This window comes from Peromyscus eremicus, chromosome 5, assembly GCF_949786415.1.
Source record: "Peromyscus eremicus chromosome 5, PerEre_H2_v1, whole genome shotgun sequence".
NCBI classification, from domain to species: domain Eukaryota; kingdom Metazoa; phylum Chordata; class Mammalia; order Rodentia; family Cricetidae; genus Peromyscus; species Peromyscus eremicus.
In genome coordinates, this window is record NC_081420.1 from 7,402,335 (window position 1) to 7,426,545 (window position 24,211).

Here is a 24,211-nt window from a genome sequence, read left to right on the forward strand (position 1 = left end):
AGACAAAACAGGGCACTGTTGATGTAGACCCCAACCCTCAGCCTTCAAGTCTGTAGCTATAGCAGCAGAGGGCGGGCCCCTGATTTGAGCAAACTGGTTGTTGCACAGAAGAAGCAGAAAAGCAAAAGGCCTCTATATCTGGGGTCTGTAATTGAGTTCCTATATCAATGACTATAAAAATGTGCTCTGTACAAAAGATTTTTTGATGCATGTGATAGTTTAGATGTTGAATGCCCCCCTCAAAGGCCTGTATGTTAAAGGTTTGGCCCCCAGGGTGGTACTATTGGGAGGTGGTGACAACTTTAAAAGGTAGGGCTAGTGTGAGGCCTTTAGGTCACTTAGTGCCCAACCTCCAAAGCCACAGGTTTGAAATCCATGGGGTCAAGTGATCATGAAATAACACGTCTAAGATTGTGAGCCAAAGGAAATCTTTGCTCTTTGTAATCTGGTTCTATCAGGCATGTGTGCAGAGATGCAGCCACACCTCTCCCGGAAGCTTCCTAGCCCTCGACGCTTTGCTCTTCCTCACTGCACTCACCAGACCATCTCAACAGCTTGTTTGAAGCCTTCTGCCTACCAGACTTTAACGTCCTTGAAGGCACACTTCGGGCTGTACTCACTGTGGAGCACCAGTTCTCAGGCCACAACAGGTATTTTAAAGGACAACACTCCTCTAGGCACAGCTCCCATCTGTGCTTTCTGAAGTGTCCCTGTTCTCCCGTGCCTGGCCCATCCTCCCATGTCTGGCCTGAAGAGTTTAAATGCACAGGGTGTCTGTAAAGCACTAGGCATCTTACATGATACACTGCCAAGGTAGGTGTTAATGAAGTCATGCCTAGTGACGTTTGGGAGGAAGAATGTGGACTTTACAGGGTCTAGAGGTTCACTGGGCAGCTTAGTGCTAGTGATCCTCCAGAAGTCCTAGAATTAAAGGGGGTCAGGTGAGGTAAGAATGGGACCACTCCTAAATCTACCTTCCACGCCTAACTTAGGAGCTGAAAGATGGAACCAGCAATGGAAATCAACTGACCATTACTGATTCCTAACTATTATAGGGCCATAAAGCCCCTGGCCAGACATAAAAAGACATAAAAGGTCACCAAGATAATTCCAGTTGAAGGATGCCACCGCCAGCCACCCACACCCGATTCCTCCAAGCAGTGTAAGCATCACCCATCCACCTGACAGTTTTGGCCACTCCAGTTTTGTTGCCTTTATTTAGCCAGGGTCAGCTGGGGACCCTCAGAACTGGCTCTGCTTGGCTTCCACAGAGACATGGCCACAGAGAAGAACACAAGCCAGGGTTGCTGTGGACATCCTGAAACTGTGGCATTAGCATAGGCCAGGGCTCCATTGGGCTGCTCCAAGGAAGCAGCAACATGAGCTGAGGCTGCTCACCTCTCAGGGCCTCTGGGTCACCCAGGATCCGGTTCAAGGTCTCAGCAGGGATCTTCTCAAAGGCCTCATTGGTTGGAGCTAAGAGTGTGTAATGACCATCACCCTCCAGCAGGGTATTGAGTCCTGACGCAGCCACAGCAGCCTGTGTGGGGAAGGGAGGAGAAGTGTTTCCTAGGCCTGCCTGGCAAGATGCACACATCCTGGCTATGCCTCCCTTGGGGACCCGAGACACTCAGAGAAGTCCCAAGTGACAGAGGAGCCTGGCTGAAGTTCTATGTCAACATGGACTCCACAAGCCCCGGCCTGTACTCCAGCCACATTGGCTATTTTTCAGGTGTTGATGGATTCGTTCCATTCACCTCTATGCCTTTATCCAGTAGTTCCCTCTGCCTCTCTTTCTCTTTCTTTGCTTCTTGGACTCCTATTCCTTCAAACCTTGACCAAAATGCCATTCCTCTTGGCACAGGTTCTCAGAAGACAGTGAGCCTGACTCTCATATCTCCCAGCTATAATCCTACAATTAGTAGTGATCCCTCGTGAGTGATTATGGGGGGTAAAGATCACATGACTCAGGGGTCCACAGCATCCAGAACAATGTCCTAACAGCCAGCGCTGCTTCTCACTGCTCTCCGATAGAGAACCTCAGGCCACAGGCTTCCCTACAGCAGCGGTGCTTCTGCATTGGGGCTGTGTAGCCTGGGCTGTTCTCATCTTTCAGCCTCTCCACTCAAAGCATTTCTTCCAAAGAAGCCTTCCCTGGCCATCCCTCCTGGGCTACACTGCCTGCCATTCATTTGCTGACTCTCCTTGGCCATCCCTCCTGGGCTACACTGCCTGCCATTCACTTGCTGACTCTCCCTGGCCATCCCTCTTGGGCTACACTGCCTGCCATTCACTTGCTGACTCTCCCTGGCTATCCCTCTTGGGCTACACTGCCCACCCACCATTCACTTGCTGAGTCTCCCCAAGCTCATCACACTGTCCTGCCTTGTTCACATCTCATCTGTCTTCCCAGAAAGAATAGTAGCCATTTGGCTCACTGTGTCCCCCGGCACCTAGGCCTGGGAGTGACAGGGTTTAAGAAGCATGTACTAGAAGGACACATGGGTATCAGGGGGGGCTGAAGGAATAAGAAAGAGGAAATCTGTTTTTTTTCTGTCAATCCCAACAGTAAGGGGAAGCTACTCAATAGGACTCTGTGCTGATAACGAAAGTTTGTGCTGTCAAATTTGGGGTAACAGTCCCTTGAAGACCCAGAAGAGGCAGGGAGAAGCTGTTAAAGAGCTAGACTCCCTGGGGCCTCCCTCAGCCAGCCAAGAGCTCTCCCCAAGTGCCAAGGCCCCTCTGCTGGTGTGTGTTTGTCTCTGCATTGGAGATCTCCAGGAGGGGCTGTCCCACTCCCACTGTGTACTCTGTGGTTAGGAAGTTCTCCTTGAATCAGGCAAAATCCCTGACATGGCAGCTCTGCCCACTTCCTCCTGTGTGGCCAGTGCCAACAGTAAACCGCTGGCCTTTCCAGTTGTTAGACATATGCCTTCAGCCAGAGCAGTCAGGGGCCAGCTCAGGAATCAAGACTACACTCTGAGTCACACCAGCGGCCTCTCTGCAAGGTCTATACTCCAGGAGACATGACTATGAGGCCCCAGGCTGGGGACATATGGTGTAGAAACATCACACCAGCTGATGAGCCATTGTAACAGTGTCCTGTGTGGGAAGGAGCATCAGGAAGGAGGGCCCTCATACTTCTGGACTTTACAGTTCAGCCCTAAGGCTCAGAGGACTCTGTCTACTACTGTAACAGACCGCTGGATTATCCAGAATAACCAAAGAAAGGAAATCTTTGCAACAGGGGCATTGCTTGGAGTGGGTCAAGCCCAGTACTCATTAGTATCTTCTTCAAGTAACCACATTTGGGACATCCTCGGGTCCTTCTGCAGAAGACACCCTGCCAGGCCCCTTTGGGAAAGCCAATTGTCCCCAGCATGGGCCTCTACTCAAAGTAGTCCCTTACCCGAAGGGTCTCAAAGGTGTCTTCAATCTCAATGATCTGCTGAATATTGTTGGTAATGGTGGAAATGACCTTATCAATGAGATGTACCACACCGTTGGTTGCATGGTGGTCAGCTTTCAGCAGCCGGGCACAGTTCACGGTTACAATCTGCCCAGAGAAGAAGCAAGGGTGAGTAACACAAGAGGCTCCAGGAAGGGCAAACTCCAGGAAGGGCAAACCGTGGGTCCACAGCTAGGAGCAGAGTGGGAGGGGGGAGGGTCTGTAGAGAAGACCCAGGAGGCAAGGGCTTGTCACAGTTTATCACACCACAGGACAGAACCCTAGAAAGAAACACCTCAGGTGGGCCAGGGGAGGGTTTGCTGTGGACAGAGGACAGTGCTGGTGCTGGGTAACTGGGCACACCCCTACCCCGTTGGGATAGTGATGGATCTGGATGTTGGAATTCTGGTACATGGAGGTGAGGGCCATGCCATGCTTCAGCTCATCGGTGAGGACCCGCCTGTCGACCATATGGTAGCGGAGGGCGTTGAGTAGTTCGATGTTGACGTTGCTTACCAGGGAATCCAGCACTTCCTAGAAAGAAAGGCCATGACAGTTAAAAGACAGCAGCCCTACTCAAGGGAGAGGCCCCGGCTCCAAGTGGACCCAGACCCCTCTTCTGCCAAGGGCCCCTCCTTTAGGAAGCATCAGTGGGCGGATGAGGCCACTGGAAGGCACCGGGGAGCCCCGCTTTAACTTTCCCTCAGGGGTTAAGGGATAGGGTGTCTGACACAGCAGGAGAACCCCACTGTGTGACCAGGTCTCAGGAGAAAGGTGGTTCCCAGGACTGCACCCCGAGCAGGAGGCTGCTCTCACCGCAGGCAAGGAAGCCCAGGCCTCATTGCTAGGGGCAAAGATGGTAAAGCTGCCGGGCCCCTCCATCTCAGGCCTCAGCTTTTCCGTGCGGTCTGTGTACAGCTGCGTGGTGGTCGATCCGACGACTCCCAGAGTCTCATAGAGGTTAGAGAGCGGGAGAGCTGCAGAGGCAGAGGGCAGAGGGATGGCTGTGAGCCCATCCTACATACACACCTACCCTGTTTCTTTGTCAGAAGGGACGGTGGGCACAGCTGCAGAGCAAAGGGAGGGGCAGGTGGGTGGAGAAAAGCCCAAATATGGTTTGTAGAACCACTCAGTGAGCCAAATGCCCCCTGTGTGGACCAGCCTAGTGGGGAGTTTCTAGTGGTTTTAAGCACAGCGGAGCAAAGCTTCTGCTCCTGTGTGTTTAGATAAAGCAGGTAGAAACAAGAGGGAAACTCCTAACTGGTCTTATAGACGTCCCTCGCTATTGGCACTTATTCCCCAACAGGTTTGCTAGTGTGAAAGCAGTGTAAACCTTCCGGGTCATTTGTGTATTTTTCAGGAACTGCCTGCAGTTGGAAACGGCCCTCTTAGATGGCAACTGGATGTCTGTTCACTTTCTAAGACAGACTCACTGTGTAGGCCCAGGCTGGCCCTCAGCTCACAGTGATCCTCCTGACTCAGCTTCCTGAGAGCTAGGATAGCAGATGTGTGCACATACACAGACTAGTGTTCATCCTTAAATAATCTGAGACTGTCACCCCAAAGTTAAGTCCCCCCATAGGCCAACGCCCTTATCCCTTTTGATTTCTCCAACTGCCCTCTGCCTTGCTTAGTAACACGATGGCGCTGGCCACCTAACTTCATCATCATGATCTTGACACTAAGTCAAATTGCTTTCTTTTTAAAATTTCTGTTCATATCTTAATTTAAAAACTATCTTGAATTTCAAAGCTAAAAAAAAATGCAAACCCTGCATAATTGCCTTGTGGCACTAAAGGTTCTGATATAATTCACAGGTATCACGCCATCTTTGGCTCACTGTGGCCATTTGTGGGGCCCTTTGTCGCCTATGGGTAAGTCCACCTAGTCTGCTGTGCTTCTCCTGCTGGTCCAGAGGCCAGAGACCTGTTATCCTGGCTGATCTCCAGCAGGGCTAGTGAGCACCTGAAGGGCTAACAGGTCACCCTTATTAGATGTTCGGAGGATCACTGCCGGCGACTGACGGCAAGGTCAGAGCCTGCAGCCACTGGGAAGAGGCTGGACAGAGTGGAGTGGGCTTTTCTCCACCTGCTTGGTGAGGGTCAGGAGTAGTGCGGGAGAGGTACTGTTTTCATCTCCCATCCTCTGCACCTCATGGCTCAGTGAGCACATGGGAGGGACAACTCAACCTTATGCCCCTGACTCTGCTATGATTCTGCTGCCTTTTGCAGGAAAATTCTTCCTCTTGCCCTTCCGTCCCATCCACCCACAGGCAGGGCCTGGCTCACTTACCTGCTGGACAGCCTTTCTCTCCTGGGACCTTCTCATATCCAGGACAGCACTCATAGCTGATGACTCTGAAAGACACATACAGGAGTATGTCCCTCAGCACATCACTCTTCCTCCCAGATGCCCTCAGGCCAGAAATGTCACAGGGACGACAGAAAACAGGCGGCAGGCACAGCACCCTTAGGACAGCGTGTGCTCTGTCATGATTGTCCTGATCAGGCCAGGAGCACCTCACTTCAGCCTTGTAAAATGTTTCTGATGGTTACCAGCACCAGCAGTCAACTGACTGGGAAACCAGGTGAAGGCAGCACACTCAATAACCCAATCAGAAACATAACTCACCCAGCAATGACCTCCAACAACCACACACAGGAAACCGGATGGATGGTGTTCTGGGGAAGGAGCTGGGGGGACTAGAGAGCCCTGTGTGGGTTCTAGCTCTGAACCTACCTCACCCCTATGGTCCCACCTCTTCTCTGGGTCTCAACACACATGTAAAATGCATGTGTGGAGGGTGGGAGGGCTGTGGTTTCTGTCTTTCTTCTACTATTCTAGAACTTGATTTAATAACCCAAAAGTCAGAGTATGGGTGATCATTGTGTTCTCTTGGTTTTTACCTTCAAATGAAAATAGAGTGCCTCTTCATGAAGGCACCTGTTTTGCTATTTATTTACATTAAAAAACTTATTAAAAACATGTTTACAGTTTCAAATTTAAAATATCTTAATGATTATTTATAAATTACTCCCCACCTACCCTCACCTTCAACCTCGCCATTGTCTTTCCAGAGGCCCCAATAGCGCCAATTTGCAAGATCCTCTGCATTTGGATGACACAAGACATGCAGGGCACTTAACAATCATTTCTTCAGAAAACTAAAGCCTGTCTGCTCTCTCTTTCCAAGGAGCCCATTGTGGGATGCTGGCTGCTGTCTGGACTTCACAAAACATGCTTCAGCCACCCCGATACTCTGAGGAAGCCACAAAGCTGAGAGAGTTTCAAATAACATCGCAGCTAAAGGAGCCTGAAGCCCTGTGCTCACGGCTGCCCACAGATGTGCAGCCCCCTCCCCCTCCCCCTCCCCCTCCCCCTCCCCCAAGGCCTGGAGCCAAATGCAAACAATCCAGTTTCCCCCTCTTTCTTGTATCTTAGAGATTTGCCAGTCTTGTTCGTTCAGGGATGACATCACCAGAAAGGAGGCAGGCAGGCGGGAAGAGATGTGGTGCTGGGGGCGGGGTGGGGTGTGGGGGTGGGGGATGGGGGGGGGTGGGGGGGTAGGGGGGTGGCGCCGGGGCTGAGGAGACTGCTGGCTCCTGTGAATTCATTTGGAATCAGTTCAGGAAAGACTCAGTTAAGTGAGGATGAAGCATGGTCATCTGCCACCCAGGGGAGGTTTCAGGTTCTCAGACAGCCAGGGAGCTACAGGTGTCACTTGGCTAGACAGACGCCACCCCCTAGACAGAGGAACAACAGGCTACACATTAGTCCGTGTCCTGCTCTCTCCACCCTCTGGCATCCTGCTCTGCAGCACACTTCCCATCTCTCCCTTCTCACCTTGAATCCCTGTACTTAAAGAACTAGACAGACATCAGGGCTGACACTGACCAACCCACAATGCTAGCTTCTGAATGTGTGTCATCTCTGCTGCTGAAGAACTTGCCAAGGCAGAGTGGTGTAGGAGAAGCCGTCCTGGATGAGGAGGCTCACCTTAGGATCCCTCCATGACTAGGGGGGTAACCTTGGGAACCCACTTCTCTCTGTGGCCTCTATTTTCTGAACCACAGAGTGCAGCATAATTAAAGCAGCTGCTCTACGATCCAGGGAGATCCCTAAGCTTTAAGCCTACAGCATCAGGATCCCGTGCCCTGACACACCCACGCACGCACGCACACAGGATCCCAGGCTTTCTCTGATAAATACCAAGGCTGGATGGCGAGACGGCTCAGCAGGCACATGCCGTCAACCCTGACAGCCTGAGTTCGATCCTCAGCCCTACATGGAGGAGAGAACGATGCTCCTGGGCTGTCCTCTGACCTCTGCTTGAGTACACACACACACACACACACACACACACACACACACACACACACACACACGTAAATAACTAGAATAAATAAATGCAGAAACAACACCAGGGTTCTATGACTGGAGTTGGGGAGGTGGAATCAGATAAAGCCATCGCCTCAATTCAGTTATTCTCCCAAAGTGCCGATGTGGAATTCCACAGAGTTAGAGAAGCATTTGGGAAAAACTGTCCTATCCACAAAGTGCTCTCTGGGCCCCCTTGGTGAACATGGCTGTTTCATGTTCCATGGCTTGGAGCGCCCACAGACTCTATTTACCAAATGTTAGCTTTCTGAGTTCTAGTCCCCCTCCCCCAAACCAAAGGACAGCTGAACAGCTTGGGTGGCCTCACCAGGATTTCAATGAGGATAAAAGAAAATAAAGTCCTCAAAGTGTATGTGTATGTGTGTACCTGTGTGTACATGTATGTACAAGAGGGATAGAGAATGACATGGGGGAGAAGTGGAAAGTTGAGAGGCTGATGAGGAAGGGACAACCCAAGCAGAACAGTCTCAGAAGGACAGACAACTTAGGATAGTCAGAAAGCAAACTGTGGGGTGGGATGGGCCAAGCGGTCCTTGAGAGCCTAGACACATGGGGGTACCCCTAGGCTCTCCCCCGTTTTAGCAAGGCTAGCTCTTTGACCACTGCTCTTGACCAAGTGCACATTTGGAGAGAGCAGACGGATTTGGTGAGGTATCCGGAGTGCTGAAGGCAAAGCCTTTCTGGTGGGCTCGCCGCCCCGACCCTCACAGGGCTGGACAGTGCCCTGCTTTCACATGGGCGTGGCTTCTGTGCCACAGTCCTCACAGCAGAGGTTCAGTCTCTAAGGCTGTGAATCCTTCTCCAGACAAAGGCTGTAACCAAGCACAGCCCTCTGTGAAGCCTTTTCCAATCCTCTTGCCCTGGAGACTCTCCTTCCTGGGCCCACGGCAGCCATTCTAGGTATCTCTCTGGGAGTATCGCTCTAGGCCATACTCTCATTTGAGGACATCAGCCTTCTGTGCTGAGAAGGCTCTGCAGTTGGCAGGTTCCATGCTCCCAGCTAGACAATATAAGCCCTTTTCAGAACCAGCCGGCTCAGGCCCAGGGTAGCAGGACAGCTGGGACTGCAGACAGAGAAAGCAGCTGACTGGCACATTCTTGACCGGGACCTTTTGAGCTGACAGTCTCCACAGTGAACTCTCCTACCCTCTCTGTGCCCTGCTCCATTCTACATAGGCTCCCTCTGGAGAATATACAGACTTTGTAAGAATAGAACTTAAGTCTGGTACCACCTCTCTAGACCCAGCAGAAATGGTCGGAAACTATGGATGCCTCTCCTTGCATGTCCCCAGTTCCTACATGTCCCTTCACAGGAAGGACCAGGCTACTAGTTTCTGCATCTTGTCTCATCAGCTAGATTCTGATTAAAGGCTGCCGTAATACACAAGATGGTGGCCTTTCCCATGCCTATCTAGGGTTTTCTCTTCGATTGGATAGGGGAGAGTCTCACTAATTTCTCCCCAAATTTATTTTCCACTGAGCTAATACAAGCTTAGAACATTCACTCCCCAAAATGTGCAGCATGGGTCTCCTGCTGTCCTAGCTGTAAGAGGCAGGAGACTGACCACACTCAGGGAGAAGACGGAGTAAGGAATGGAGACCGAGCAAAGTCTCCTGTGATAGGGAACACTCATGGTGTCACTCTGCCTGAGATGAACCGTAGAGCAAACACACACTCACAACATCTAGATATCAGCTTGCCCCATGGACTACCAGCCTGGAGCGGCTCATTTTCTGCATGCCATTCCTTGGACAGAGGCTAAGCTGATTCTTGAAGTTTCCAGTAGAAAATTGGGCTTTTCCTAACCGACTGTGCCCCAGTGAAGGCCTCTGCCACAGAAACTTTCAGAGCCTAGTGCGCTGCGAGGTTTATGGCATTCCCCATATGGATGGGAGTGCATTTGGGTGGCTGTTGGATGCTGACTGTGTCCCCAGATCTCACACTCATTGTCTGATGAGAAGTTCTGGTTCTCGGTCTCATGTCAGTCATCATAATGACCACGAGACTTGAAGAAAGCCACTGGGAGGTGACAGTGACTCTGGCCCAAAGGGCATCTCTGACTCCAAGAGGACTTGTTTCTAGGACCCTGGCTACAGATGTGGGGCTGTAAAAAGAGACGTAGGACAATCTACCTAGACCCTAGCCTGCTCCCTTGGATACCTGTGGCATTGCTGACCCTAGCTGCCAGGCTTGATTCTCCAGGGGATGGCACAAAGTGGCCAGACCTCCCCATTTCTCAGTGTATGACTCTCAGTAGGTTGTGTAGGCTTCTGGAGCCTCAGTATTCTCATCTGCGAATGGGCTCTTTTTGTTTTCTCTCTCTCTCTCTCTCTCTCTCTCTCTCTCTCTCTCTCTCTCTCTCTCTCTCTCTCAATAATCCCCCACTACTTGGTCAGAGAATGACTATGGGAACGGAATGGGCAAATATACAGGAACTACTTCAGTGCAGTGGTGTGTTCTGAGTGCTCAGTGTGGAGCTTCTAAAGCTGATGAAAATAAAAACGCCCTCACAGAACCGTTAAAATAGAAGCTCAGTTATAATCTAACATAACAAACACAACTTCATCGAAAGTAAAGCCCTCCATGAAGCCAGATGATCAAATCACATCCTGAGGGCTATAAACACATCAGCAAGGGTTGTTATTAGTTTCTGATACCTTGCTGTGACAAATTACCTAAAACTTAGTGGCTTAAAATCTTACAAACTTATTGTGTTACAATTCTGAAGGTTAGGGTCAGAAATCGGCCTCATGTGCCTAAAATCAAAGGCCATCTTCCTTTTAGAAGCTGCCAGGATACTCACTCCCCTCTCTGCCCTTCAGCTTCTGGAGGCTGCTGGATTGCTCAGCCTTTGGTGACATTGCTCTAGCTGTGGATTTCAGCACGCTCCTTTCTCTGAATCTAACTCTTTCACCTCGCTTTTACAAAGACCCCTATGATCCCATCAGATTCACCGAAGGGAGACACCCCAGTCATGTCTGTGAAGTCCCTTTTTCCATGTAAAGGAATGTATTTACAGGTTTCGATTAGGATGTGGGCATCTTTGGGGGATCATTTCCCCACACAGTACATGGGCTCATGAAAATTCTCAACAGAACAAAATTCCACACCAGCTAAGCAGACTACTAGTTTACAGAATGGTCTAAATCTAGAATTTTTAGAAAGCATTGCCTCATGGGGCATTTGGAGTATGCTCAGTCTCTGTTATCTTAGAGCAAGTTATGGATGGGGACAGGAAATACGCACAGGCATGGTCTGGGGACAGTGCGGCCTGCTTCTGACCACCTCTTTCCCTCTTGGAACCAGGTGAAGGGATATATGGGAGGGAGAAAAGGAGGGCTTCTTTGTGCCAGAATGACATCTACTAGAAGTAGACCTTCCAGCTGACAGGAAAGCGCCACCATGTCCCTCATGGCTTCAGGACATGTCCGATTTCTGCTAATGCTGAGGAACTACGTTATGTAGCTGAAGGACAGAGTAACACCAGGAGCTGGAGAAACAGGAATATCCTGTCAGTTCCTCTTGGCTCCAGAAAATGGCTTCTCACCTGTGAGCCATGCTGTCTGCCAGGGGGGCAATTTGAAGACTTTGGGATGGACTGCTGCCACCCCCAGCTGCTGGCTTCCACATTGGCCCTCTGTATTACTTCAGGATGCTGTAGCTCCAGCCATGGCTATGACATCCCTGTTATGTCAGCTTCAACCTGTCTGTTGAGCAGACCTCCATCCCCTGGCCTCAGATAAGAGGCTTCTGTCTAGACTCTCAGCGCCTAGAGCCACACATAAAACTTTTATGGTTCCCTATCCTTTTACGGTCGCCTGAAATCACAGAGCGGGTCCTGTCTGTCAGCCATAGGTCTATTGTCTGATCAGCTTTTGCATCACTCTGGGGCTCTAAGCTCTGAAGTAAAGGCTGAAGTGAGCTGCTAAGGAGTAGAATCCACTCAAGCCACCAAACAGGACTCCTTTGCTGACCGACCGAATCCTACAGTAAATCAGTGCGACAGCATTCGCTGCTTTGACACACAGCACCAAAGTCTCAGATTCTTCTCTCCTTGGAAATGCAGACAGCGACTGTTGGGAGACTCAGTGGCTTCACTGATGTGGCAGGGACCACGCTGAGTATGGCAGAGCCACCCCCTACCCTCTGGAAGACAGCACCCAGAGCCTCACAGGCACAGCAAGGGGTTCTGGGCTCCTTGTCTGTCACTAGGCCTGTTTCCATGTCTCTGTAGGCCTGTTTCCATGTCTCTGGTGACCTCACATGGCAAGATCTTTACCTCACACTTGGTGCTCATCATCTGTTTTCGGGACCAAAATTGCCTTCTGGTCTCAGAAGTACATATTTCTGCTGTAGTCTGCCGGACATCTGGCTGAGAAAATGCCAGTACCCGTGCTGGCTTGTCAAGACAGTCCTCTGTCCCAAGTGCCACACTTCTAGTTCCCACTCATCGTCAACTAAGCACTTCTAGGGACCTAGTCTCCCAGGATGGCATTAACTCCAGCCAGTACAGCCCCCACCTAGCACCTAATTGTGGCCATATCAGGTCAGAAAATAGCTCCCTAGAGACCTCCCTCCCATGCACACTGCTCTCCTGTGAAGCTCTTAGTCCTTGAGGACCACAGAAATGAGGTCCATTTCTACCTCTTCCCCTCTTTGTCTCCTGGGTCTCTTCCAAGGCAGCTCCATCTCCTGAGGCCAAGGCCGCATGTGATGTTCCATCTGGGATCATAAAGTTTTTTTTTTTTTTTATCAGCCCATGTTTTTCTCAGCTCACTTCCTCTTTTTTGAGGCTTCCCAAAGCCCCCGCCACATTCAGGAGTTGGATGTGAATATTTTTTCCTTTTAGCTTAGTGATCCAGGTCAAAGCCTGGATGGCCTTGGACCTTGACTGACCCCCACTACAAACACCATTCTTCCATCCACAACCCCATCCATCTTCCCCTTCCTGGAGCTGGTGGCCAGTGCCTGCCACCCCCACCTCCTACACTCACTGGAGTGAGAGGGCTGCCCCACTACCTCACTGTACTCTCAAAACCAAATCAGGTTAGAGGAGAGGACTCTACCCAGGACAGTCTGCCAGCACCCTCCTGTGGCTTGTGCCTCATCCTGGCACACAGAGAAGAGACATGGGTAGAAGTCAGTAAACCAATACAACTCACTGTCAACATCATGTGTCTGGGAACTCTCAAGGAATGCCATCAAGCCACCATGAATTCCTCAGTCAAATTCCATAACACAGGCTCATCTGACATAGCATGGCAAATGCCACCCTGTGGTCAGCTTGCTACAGGTGCCCTGTAAAACCCGAGGCTCTGACATGAAGATCTGCCGCTTGGCACCAGCATGCTGGCCGCCTTCTGAGAAGCAATTCTGACTTCACGTTTAATTAAGCAATTAAAGTTTGAGTAGATCATGTATGTATCTATCAGTACTGGAGGTAATTGGTTTTTAAAACTTGGGTGTCCTTCAAGGATGTTCCATATAGAATTTGCATAATCTCTTTTTGTTATAAACAGCACGAATTTCTGCTGAGCATCTGTTCACTGGATCTGAGAGGTGTCCCAGCTCACACCATGCTCAGAGACGGGGCTGTCCATCCGCCATGGACTGTTTAGAGGCTCCCAGAGAGCTGCTGGTCTCGCTCCTGCTCTATGAAACCAGGATCAACAACTGCTTAACATAATCTGAGCCACACACCGTGGTGTTCATTTCAACGAACATGTTAAGGGAACAACATTTTTCCTCCTCTCAGCTGGAGACAGTTGCTTGAAAGTGATAGCATAAGGAACACATTTTAAAAATCTCTCACACTGGGGCAAGTTCGAAATCTTCCAATTTTGCTGAAAAGAGGAAAGTCAGGCTCCCACAAGTAGCTCAAGCGGTTTTGTATGGCACATCCTCTCTTCTGCAAGAGAGAGTCAGTTCTGAGGTCTATTGATTGTCAATGCCAAAGCTGATTAGTTTTCCCCAGAGTTCTGTTAGAACATGCATTCAACTGCTTCCCCCAGGCAGCCAGGCAGTGAGGGCAAAGGCTACCTCCCTCCATGAAGAGAGGCACCCACATGAAGAGATGGCCTACTGTGACCATCACACTCTGTGGGTGCGCCCTTCCTTCTGTGTGTGTGAGCTCCATTTGCATATTCTGGGGTTTGTGGTTACGCCGTGCCAGGTACCATATCGTCCTCTTACGTATATTGCTCAGTTCAACCCTCCTTCTGCTGTGTCCATTTTGCACAGGAGGCAACTGAGGACACAAAAGACGAACCCTTCCCAAGTAAGTGGCAGAGCCTGAGTCTTAATCTGCTGCGCTGCTCCCTGGTGTTTGGACTTCTAGGCACACTGAGACTTTCTGAAGTGTTTACCTTGGCACTTGCTGAGCAAGGCTGACCTTTGGGGTAAGTTCACCAACAGCTTTTCATTTCCAGAGTCACATAGCTTCTCCTCTGAATAGTTGTATCATTTAGTGAAGACTGAGAGAAACACACACACACACACACACACACACACACACACACACAGAGTGTGGCCTCCTTGGCAGCTGAGTTACACACACACAATGTAGCCTCCTTGGTGGCTGGTGCTCTCTCTCTCTCTCTCTCTCTCTCTCTCTCTCTCTCTCTCTCTCTTCTCTCTCTCTCTCCCCCCCACACACACAGTGTAGCCTCCTTGGTGGCTGGCTCTCTCTCTCTCTCTCTCTCTCTCTCTCTCTCTCTCTCTCTCTCTCTCTCTCTCTCACACACACACACACACACACACACACACACACACACACACTGTAGCCTCCTTGGTGGCTGGCTCTCTCTCTCTCTCTCTCTCTCTCTCTCTCTCTCTCTCTCACACACACACACACACACAAACACACACACACACAGTGTAGCCTCCTTGGTGGCTCTCTCTCTCTCTCTCTCTCTCTCTCTCTCTCTCTCTCTCTCACACACACACACACACACACACACACACACACACACTGTAGCCTCCTTGGTGGCTCTCTCTCTCTCTCTCTCTCTCTCTCTCTCTCTCTCTCTCTCTCACACACACACACACACACACACACACACACATACACACACACACATTGTGGTCTCCTTGGTGGCTGGCGCTCTCTCTCTCTCTCTCTCTCTCTCTCTCTCACACACACACACACACATTGTGGTCTCCTTGGTGGCTGGCGCTCTCTCTCTCTCTCTCTCTTTCTCTCTCTCTCTCTCTCTCTCTCTCTCTCTCTCTCTCTCTCTCTCTCACACACACACACACACACACACACACACACACACACACACACTGTGGTCTCCTTGGCAGGTGGTGGTCTTGGGAGACTACAGATACTCACGTGGGTTTACCACAGATCTTCCTCTGGTACCACTGCTTGCAGTTGGTGAAGTATTTCTTGTTGGTTCCAATGACCTTCTGTACAGCGCATACATTGGGACTGGAATCAAAAGCAACAGTGTTAGTGAGATGGTCGCAAGCCAGCCCACACTGAGGTCCGTCCCATCATGTGAACCTCCTAGGGCTAGCAGCGCTGTCTAGAGAGAGGAGAGACAGCCGTTTCGGTGGTTTGGGGTAAACTCTGGCACGGTCTATGTACATCTTTCTTTTCCATAAAAGTCTTCTCCTCAAATAAATCCTTCAAGTCTGTCTTACGCACTAAGCATCCTTCTCTGGCACAGGCAAATATTAAGTGTAAAGCAACGTAAAGTCTAGGTTACCTGTTACAGACTGAGAAAACGAGCAAAATCCAAGCGACATTGCTGAGCTGTGCCAGCCTTCCTCTCTATCTGTACCTGCCCTGAGCACAGACTTGGCATTCCAGTGTGCATCACAGGTCCTGTTGTCAAGAGGCTTCCAGCACTTCTCAGCCAGCTCCATAAACAGACATGCTCTGCGTGTCTAGACCAGCTGCCTGGCTCCTGGGACAACACACTGGGAGTATCCACCCTGTAAACCAGGGTGCGTGGCCAGCTGCTGTCAGGACTGACAGGGAGTGCTCTCCCACTTAACCCTCCATTACCCATTGCTCAGAGCCACACACCCCTCATCCCCCAGGAAACTCCTGGACAACACTTTCCTTTCCAGACTCTAACCTGGGGTGCTGGCTTTATTTTGTGCTGGGTACCACACAAAATACTCTGTACTCTGTGACTGATACATCATGGATGTTACCTCTCTCCAACTACCCTCAAAAGAACCGTAAATGACCTGGTTACAGTCAGTAGGGGAATAGGCTCATTGGAAACAATGTATACCAATTTAGTTTTAAAAGATCTTCAATAACTGTGGAAAAACAAGCTCCCTGGGTTTCTGCTGAGAAGGCTTCTCTGTAGCCTTCTGGAGCCTTTGGTATTCTGGAGAATGCTATTTGAACATTTTCTTCTCCTGAGCAACCAGAGCGGTGTTCAGGCCAAGTGATGGTGGCGTCTTCTTTGGAGCTCCGGGGCAAGGGAGCTGCCATGTGTGATCACAAAGGCGAGGCTCTTTCTGAGCAGGCAGTAGCCATCTGACTAAACTGCAAGGCAGAAAAATCAAAGAAAACAGACTGAGGGTGTTCACAAGATTTCCATGTTCCCACAGCTTCAGGTGCGTTCAGATGCAGGCAGTTTCTTCAATAGCAACTCTCAACACCTTAAGAATGCAATGCGGAGGCAGGAGGATTGCTCTGAGTTCAAGGTGAGCCTGGGCTACACAGTGAGTTTGAGGGCAATCCGGACTCTGTTTCAATTAACTAATTAACTATAACTAACTAACCTACTAACTAACTGTGATCCACAGAGCACAGTATTTGCGGGGATCTGTGGCTATCATGTCATTATTTGGACAGTGTCCACAGCTGGATGATTGGATGGTTGTTTGCTCTGACCCCTTATTTCTCCTCCCCGTTTCTTCTCTGTATGAAGAGTACATTTTTGTTCTTGTTGTTCAATAGACAACAGTAAGTGAGCAGAGCAGCTGTGATATTAGAAAAGTGACAGTGAAAAGTCCAGCTTGACAGGTGACCACAGGTAAGGGCTGGGTCAGCCTACCTTAGTTGGGTCTCGTCGGTGCTTAGAGACTCTGTAGCCAGTGATCCACGTGTTTCACGGTCCTTGAATAACCCCTGAAGAGCTTCCACAGGCCACACTCCAGCCCCAGATCATCCTTCCCACTGTACAACCCCAGTTCTCTTGTCCAACTGAGCAGGAAATAATTACTGTGGATGAATTCCCTGCAGCTCACCATGGGCGGCCAGCCGCTCGTCAGTGAGTCTCTGTGGATTTGGCTCCAGCATTCCTCTCTTCTGCAGAGTGAATTTGCACTGCTCCTGCCCTGTGACAGGAGCAGAAGCTGGGGGTGGGGGATAAGCTGTGTCCACGGGAAATCTATACTGAAATGTAATCAAAACGAGCAGGCCATTTCCAGGCTTCTCTGCCCTAGGACCAGCAGCCCCGCTGTTCGACTTGCATCTGAAAACCAAGGGCTTCCAGAACTTCCGTCCAGTTTCTGTTGATGCTGTTCAAACGTGCAGCTGCGTTGTTCTCACTTCTTTCGCATTAGCATGCCCGATGCAACAGTAACACAGATGCAGCTGGGAGCCAACAGAGCACCCAGCAGCCCCCCCCCCTCCCACCAGCTTTCTGGACTGGCATCCCAAGCACAGGTTGCCTTCCCCCAGTGTTCTGGGGGCAGGATGTGGGGAGGTGAATGCATCCGGGGATAGGCAGCTGTGCACTGCTGCCCACCGGCTAGGCACACTGTTCTCTCTCCCCCTCGTGGGACACCCCGCACTTCTTTAAACTTCCCTTTTTTTTTTTTTTTCCAGCTCTCACTTTGAATAAAGGGCTGGAACTGGAACAAGGTTATCCATCTGCACAGGGGGCCACACCCATGTGTGCAAGGCCAGGCAGTCCCGTGGTTTTTTAGGGACAGTTAGATCAGAATAAATGCAACTATGCCCGAAATCATTGGCTGTGGTTTGTGTGCCTGGGCATCCGGATTTCCCTTGGGGAGGGGTGCGGATGTGGTCTTCTTATATTTATTTTGAGATAGGGTCTCCCTAAATTGCCCACCTCTTGCCCCAGCCTCAGGAGTACCTGGCCTTAAAATAATGCATCACCCTGCTCAGCACACATCATCTCTCGATCACTTAGCCTGTCACAAATTACTATAGGTTTTCCAACTCAGTGCAAGAAGCACAGGGGATACATCAGAGAAGCTGGTCTAAATCATTTCCTCATTTTGTATCTGGATGGGAAGCACACGCCACAGTGAGTGTGCGGGGGTCAGCAGACAACTCTTGGGAGGGAGGCTGGTTCTCTCATTCCTTGTGGATCGGCAGGCTTGGCAGCAAGTGCCTCCCTGGCCCACATCGGTTTTTAAATGCTCAAGTTTTCTGGACAATTGGTATTCTGGGCTCAGAAGGGAAGGAGGGTGGCTTCAGCAAGAGACCGTATGCGGTGTCTTTAGAGACTTCACCGTGGCTGTGGCGTTGCTGCTCTGGGTGACAATGCTGCAGCGTGTGTGTGATGTGGAGCTCTTCCTAGTGGTTAAGAGGAGGGAGGGACAGAACCCTCGAACCTGAAGGCATCATGCAAGAGAGGCAGCTGGGCCAAAGGTGAACCAGGCAGGGATGAAGCTCCAGTTGTCATTGCTTGGCTTTGAGGCTTCAAATCTGCGTTTTTCTGATCTGTCCCCTCAACCTTTCATGCACACAGCCTAAGTAGCAAGTGACCCCAGGACCTCTGCACTGCCTCCTTCCTTTCTGGAGGGTGTGAGGCTGTGGCTCGGTTCTGTAGAGTGGTCAGTCTTGCACCCGTGGCTTGCTTCCCCACAAACCCTGAGACCTGGGAGGCTGTAAGAGACCTGAAAGCCACATGCAGAAGAAGGGTGACTGCTCCCTAAAAGTACAGCCTTTACCCAAGTTCAGGACATGCCCAGTGTTGGGGGCTGCAGTTTTGTCTGGGCCTAAGAGCCAACCCTCACTAACTGCATGGCTTCTTTTTTTTAAAATCTGAGTACAGATCTGTGTAGTCTCTTGGAGAGGTGGGCACAGCCTGGGGGTGTGGGGCATCTGGACCACTCCTGAAGTCATTACTCCACTCTTTCCACAGAATTTTCCTGAGTAGAAACGATGTTGGTGCAGCCAGGTAGACTGAAGTGCCGGGCTATGTCTGAAGCAGGCATGGCCTGGTTGTGTGTAGAAGTACTGTGGAGACTGTGCCCGTGCCAGGCTCTTCATCAGGGCATACCCTTGGCCAAAGTGTGTCTCCTAAAGTCCACACATCTGCAGTGCCCCAGAGCATTGACAAAGTTGGCCATGGCTTTAAGACAGATTCCAATCCTGGCTCCAGTACATTCTGCATGACAGGCTGGTACATCTCAGGTCTTGGTTTCCCAATGTGTCTAGCACGTATAAAGGGTAGTGAATTTTCCTGCTCTTCTTTTACCAGGTGCCACACTGCTCTTGTGGCCAGAAAGCACTGTTTGGGGATGAGTGCCTGGGTGCAGAGCAATGCCAGGTGCATAGGAGCTGTGGGCATCTAGGGTCCTGCTACCTGGTGTGACCAGTCTCACACCTGGAATCACTGGACAGTGACCTGGCTGGCTTCCCCTCTGCAGAGGACACCTTCTCAGGGTGATGGCGATTCTGTGCTGAGAGTTGCCAAGGCCCCCTTCTACCTAGAGTTAGGAGAGGAGACTGAAAGTCCCCTAGGATGTCTCATGCACTTTGGTCTGAGTCTGTGGTCACTGGTCAGTGTCCCCAACCCTTTTGTCACAAAGCATTCCGCTAGGTCCCCGCATCTCATACTCCCACAGTCCCTCCCTCCACTCAGGGCTAGTCTCTCTGTGTTCTGGCTGCTTTTCCTTCGGGCTTTGTCCCCTGCAATTCTATGATGATGTCCCCAGCGGAGTGCATTGGCAGCTCAGAGACCTGTCCTTGCACCGCCCACCACGGAATCGCTGGGGCTTACCCGTGTTGGCGACCCCGGAGCCGACTGTGCTGCAGAACCTGCTGGTAGGGCGACTTGGCGGGGCCTGCCACGGTCGCGGTGGGGCCCAGAGCCAGTGCCAGAGTCAGGGTCAGCAACTGCACGAGGAGCGCCATGGAGTAGGAACACGCGCCGACCCACGACGAAAGCAGGCGCGGAGGCGGTAGCGAAGTGAGAGCGGCTAGGCAGTGCGCGTTGGTTTTAGTAGCGGGAGGGAGGGAGCGGCCGAGGGCGGGGAAGGGCGGCCGGCGGCGCCTCCCAGGCCAAGCCACTACTAAGCACCCGCGCCCTCCTGCACCGCCCAGCCTGCTCACACACCCTCCTCCCACTTCGCACAAAGTGCGGGTCCAAAGGAAGGCGCCCTCAAGTTTCACTCTTTTAAGTGTTCGTGCCTGGAGCCCAAAGATACCTCCCTACCAGACTGCAGGAAGACAGAGGGTCTGTGCCTCCCACAAGCTTTGACCTGTCAGACTGGTCTCTGCCATCCAGTACAGATGCACCAGCCATGCTGATATACTGTAGATGAGGAGCAAATATTCTTGTTGACAGAGAATAGAAAAGTGAAGAAGGGTGGGGCTCACACCTTGGCAATCAGGAATCCCTCACCTGGCTTCAGTAAAATGTGTGAATGCCAGATAGATGCTGCAAAGAGAGGAAAGAGCTAGGAACATGCCCTAGAGGAGCTCAAAGTATGCAAGCAGTCACATAGTAAGGAGGTGAGTACTCACCCTAGCACCATTAATCACCCTCCCTTTACCTGGTTCTACTAGCCCCAGGGATGAGCTCCCAGAGGTGGAGAGCATGGGCCTAGCCAAGAAGACACCATGGAGAGAGGCAGCTGGGGCCTTTTGGGTTTGGAGTCGGCACCTGCCTCAGGCAGAGTCTGATAGCATCTGTTTTTAGATCTGAAGGCTGACCAGGATTTAGCCAGGCAAAATGAGGATGGATTGAGAGGACCCAAGCTATCCAGTTGACTGAAGCATGCTAGGTAGAGTAGGGCAGAAGACAGGAGTATAGCAGGGCCCAGATCCAAACTAAGAATGCTGCCAGTGTTAGGGAAGCAAGCAAATGGCACGGCCAGTGTCATGAGCAGGCTTTGAGAAGACCAGATAAAATAAGGCAAGATGCGAGACAGAAGGGCCGGGTGAGCAGGAAGGGACCACGTAGGAACTTGAACTACTGTAGTAAAGGTGGGGATGGAGGGAGAAGTGATGGTATGTCTAGGAGATAGTAGTCTCAGGGGAACATATGAGCTACATGTGATGGCTAACTTTGGTTACCACCTGGCTTAGACTGACAAATGCCAGGGGCATCAGTGAAACCCAACTCTGAGTGTGTCTACAATGGTGTTTCCAAAGAAGATTAGCCAAAAGGGAAAAACCTGTCTTGAATAGGGATGGGATCATGCCACGAGCTGCGGGGCTGGGTTGAATAAAGAAGGGAAAGAGAAGGTAAGATGAGCATGAGCAGTCTCCATGCTCTGCCTCATGATCTGCAGAAATGTGAGCAAGCAGCCTCTACTTCCTGCCTTCCCAGTCACAATGGACGGCATCATCTGAACTGCATGCCATTTTAAACTGTTTCTTGTCAGGTCCCAGCAGTGAGAAAAGTTACTGATACACTATGTACTGGGGGACAAAGAAGAATAGAGGATGAGTAAGGTGTTTGAGATGCAGGCATCATGATGGCTGCTGCTGCTGTTTTTCATAGGAAGGGCATGGAGACAGGTATACTCTGCCAGGGAAAGATGAGTAGCTTGGGACCTGACGAGTTTGAGGTACACGTGATTCATCTCAGTGGAATGTCTACAGACAGCCTGATCCAGGGCTTGAGGGAGGGATAAAAGATGGAGATTCAGACCTGGAAGCCATTCTCCTGTGAGGGGACGCGGAGCAAGAGCTGATCAACGATTTGCTGGAGGGAGGTACCAGCAGAGAAGAGGCTGACAACCCAGTGGGTGGAGATGCATTGGGAGGAGGGAGGCCTTGATGGAGGAACTCTCAACAGAGAGAAATACTGCACACAAAGCCGGTCCAAACAGCCTCTGCTCTGCTAGAAAGCAAAACACAGCTCTGAATTTGACGACTATCTTGGTCTAGGATGCTGGAAGACACCCATAGAGCATAGGGATCCCAGAAAGCATCCCTCAGGCCAGGAAAACCAGCAGTGCTAACTTGGGAGAAGAGTCTGGGAGGCACGTTCCACCTTCCAGGCCAGCACCCCCATCTCTGGCGAGATGGAGGGGGTCTGAGCAAGGCTAGTGATCTCAGGCACCCTCACTCCCCTCTATAAAACTAACATTGGATGACTCGAGTTTTTCCATGAGCTCAGTGAGGAGATCACAGTAATGCTTCAGTTACTGTTTAGATATTTTTAAAAATTCCACCACGAGCTCCACACCACCCCTAACCATAAAAGGGAGTAATGTAAACATACCCCCCATGGTAGTAGCTGCTGCTTCAAAGACGGGTGATGTTGCTGTGTGGGGAGGTCCTCTAGCCCCATGACCTGGAGCTGCCAGGGCAAAACACAGTGCTTTCATTTAAGAACTTTTTTTTCTCTTTTCCATGTTAGAAAATCTAAACACAAGAAAATGAGGCTTGTTTGGAACAATAATTACTAGACTTTTTCCAGGTACTTTAGAAAAATGACCGCTTTTGTGTTCTGTGGCACATGCAAGATCACCAAAAGCTATTTGAAAACAACTTTGGGACACTCAACAATGAGCCTTCAGAAGCAGAAGACAAACCAGTGTTTCCAAAGAGCTTTTTGCACGGGATCCCGTGTCTATGGGTGAGAGGTGGGTATCAGGCCAACTCAGGCCTGGCTGTACTGCTCCCAACCCAAGTGCTTGGGCACCAAGAGAAATGGTCAAACCTTTTCCAGAGGACACTCAGCCTCTCTAGCCTGCCCCATATACAACCCGGAAGGGATAGTAAGACATGCTTTGCACAGGATTTCCAAGAGCATGTGTATCAGACCTGGGAACTGCCGTTTCTTGTGTCACACATAGTGTGACATCACGTAGGGAACATAGGCAAGAAACAGCCCATTTACTACAGTTAAGGGATGACCAGTGGGATTCGACTTTCCAGAGCTCTCCCTCAGCCTTACCACTCCTGGTGTGATGTACAAAAAGCAGCATCCACACCACTGGAGAATGTGCTAGAAATGCAGACTCTAAGGCTCTCTTCATACCTACAGAATCTGACTCCACATTTTGACAGGGGCCCTCTGTGATGTTCGCTAGAAGTCCCGGCCTATGGGGTCATGTTAGATAGGTAACCTTCAGGTGAGGGCAGAGTATGAGTCAAATGATTGACCCAAAAGTTTTCAAATAGCTTTTGGTGATCTTGCATATGAAACAACCGCATAGGAAATCTCAGCTCATGCTGAGGTCAGCTCCCACTGTGGATGACCGTCAAGGTGTGACCTCCAAGTAGTTATTGCTCTGGGTCTTGTTGAGAGTCAGTGTCCTCTACACACTGACAGGGAGAAGAAATTGGGCTCCAAGTCATCTTCTGTTCTCCCTCCCTGCTTCCAAGACCCTGAGGGGCTAGGACAGACCGGAGTTTGTGGCGGTAAGATCTTAAAACAAAGCCACAGCCTTGGACTTCCCAGCTGATGGGAACAGCAGCTGCCACAGCCCTGACACAGCAGTAGGGTCCCAGGTTTGCTCTGCTCAATGACTTGCTGTGTTCCTCACTCCTCCAAACACTGGCTTTCTTCAGGAGAGTTTGCCAAATGTTGGTTAGAACCCAAATTTGTTTTCCAGGGAAATTGACTTTCATAAAGAGAGCTTCATTGATTTGGCACAGCTCTAACCTCTGAGAAAAAGCCAGAGGCATTCCTGGGGCTGCTTTAATTGCTTAACCTCAAATCCTTTTGCAGAGTGATGCCCACAGATGCCGGTTTGCTGGCTTGGGGGACCAAGCTTACCCACACCATTCGGCTTCCCTGGGTGTGTTGTCCTTTTCTCCAAGGCAGGCAATGGCCCCAGAGAGCTGGATTGCACCAGGTGACCATGCATTCCAAAGTCCAGGAACCCACACAGCTCTCTGGGGTGACATATCTTTTGGTTACTCTTGCCAATGGCACCATTCAAGGTAGGAACCCCTGTGTGTGGGTTTGCCTCTCCCTTCCTGATCCCGTATGTACTCTGTGACCAAGACGAAAGTTCTTTCCAAATTTCTCCTCAAAGTTTCTGTTCCTCTCTAACACTTGAACACCTAGACTCCTCCTCTTATTGACCCACAGCCAGCTCCTTAACATTATCTCCTACCCTACCCCCTCACCCACGTTTACCAGCGTCCTGTCTATCCCAACCACCAAACACTGCTCTCCTAGACACTCCTGACAGCTACTATTTGTGGAAGAAGATCCAGACTGCTCTGTTCA

The 24,211-nt window shown here is 50.7% G+C and overlaps 1 protein-coding gene across 1 annotated transcript in view; it reads right to left on the minus strand.

Moving 5' to 3' along the window:
* Positions 1-19,969, minus strand: part of Tgfbi (transforming growth factor beta induced) — a 30,529-nt gene extending 10,560 nt beyond the window's left edge. The window contains exons 1-7 of the mRNA XM_059262242.1: positions 19,796-19,969; positions 15,181-15,279; positions 5,741-5,805; positions 4,265-4,425; positions 3,818-3,982; positions 3,410-3,556; positions 1,399-1,540 (exon numbers count right to left, since the gene is read on the minus strand). Coding sequence (XP_059118225.1) covers positions 1,399-1,540; positions 3,410-3,556; positions 3,818-3,982; positions 4,265-4,425; positions 5,741-5,805; positions 15,181-15,279; positions 19,796-19,929 — 913 coding nt within the window. The 5' untranslated portion in view covers positions 19,930-19,969. The remainder of the gene's footprint in view (positions 1-1,398; positions 1,541-3,409; positions 3,557-3,817; positions 3,983-4,264; positions 4,426-5,740; positions 5,806-15,180; positions 15,280-19,795) is intronic.
* Positions 19,970-24,211: the final 4,242 nt, after the last annotated feature.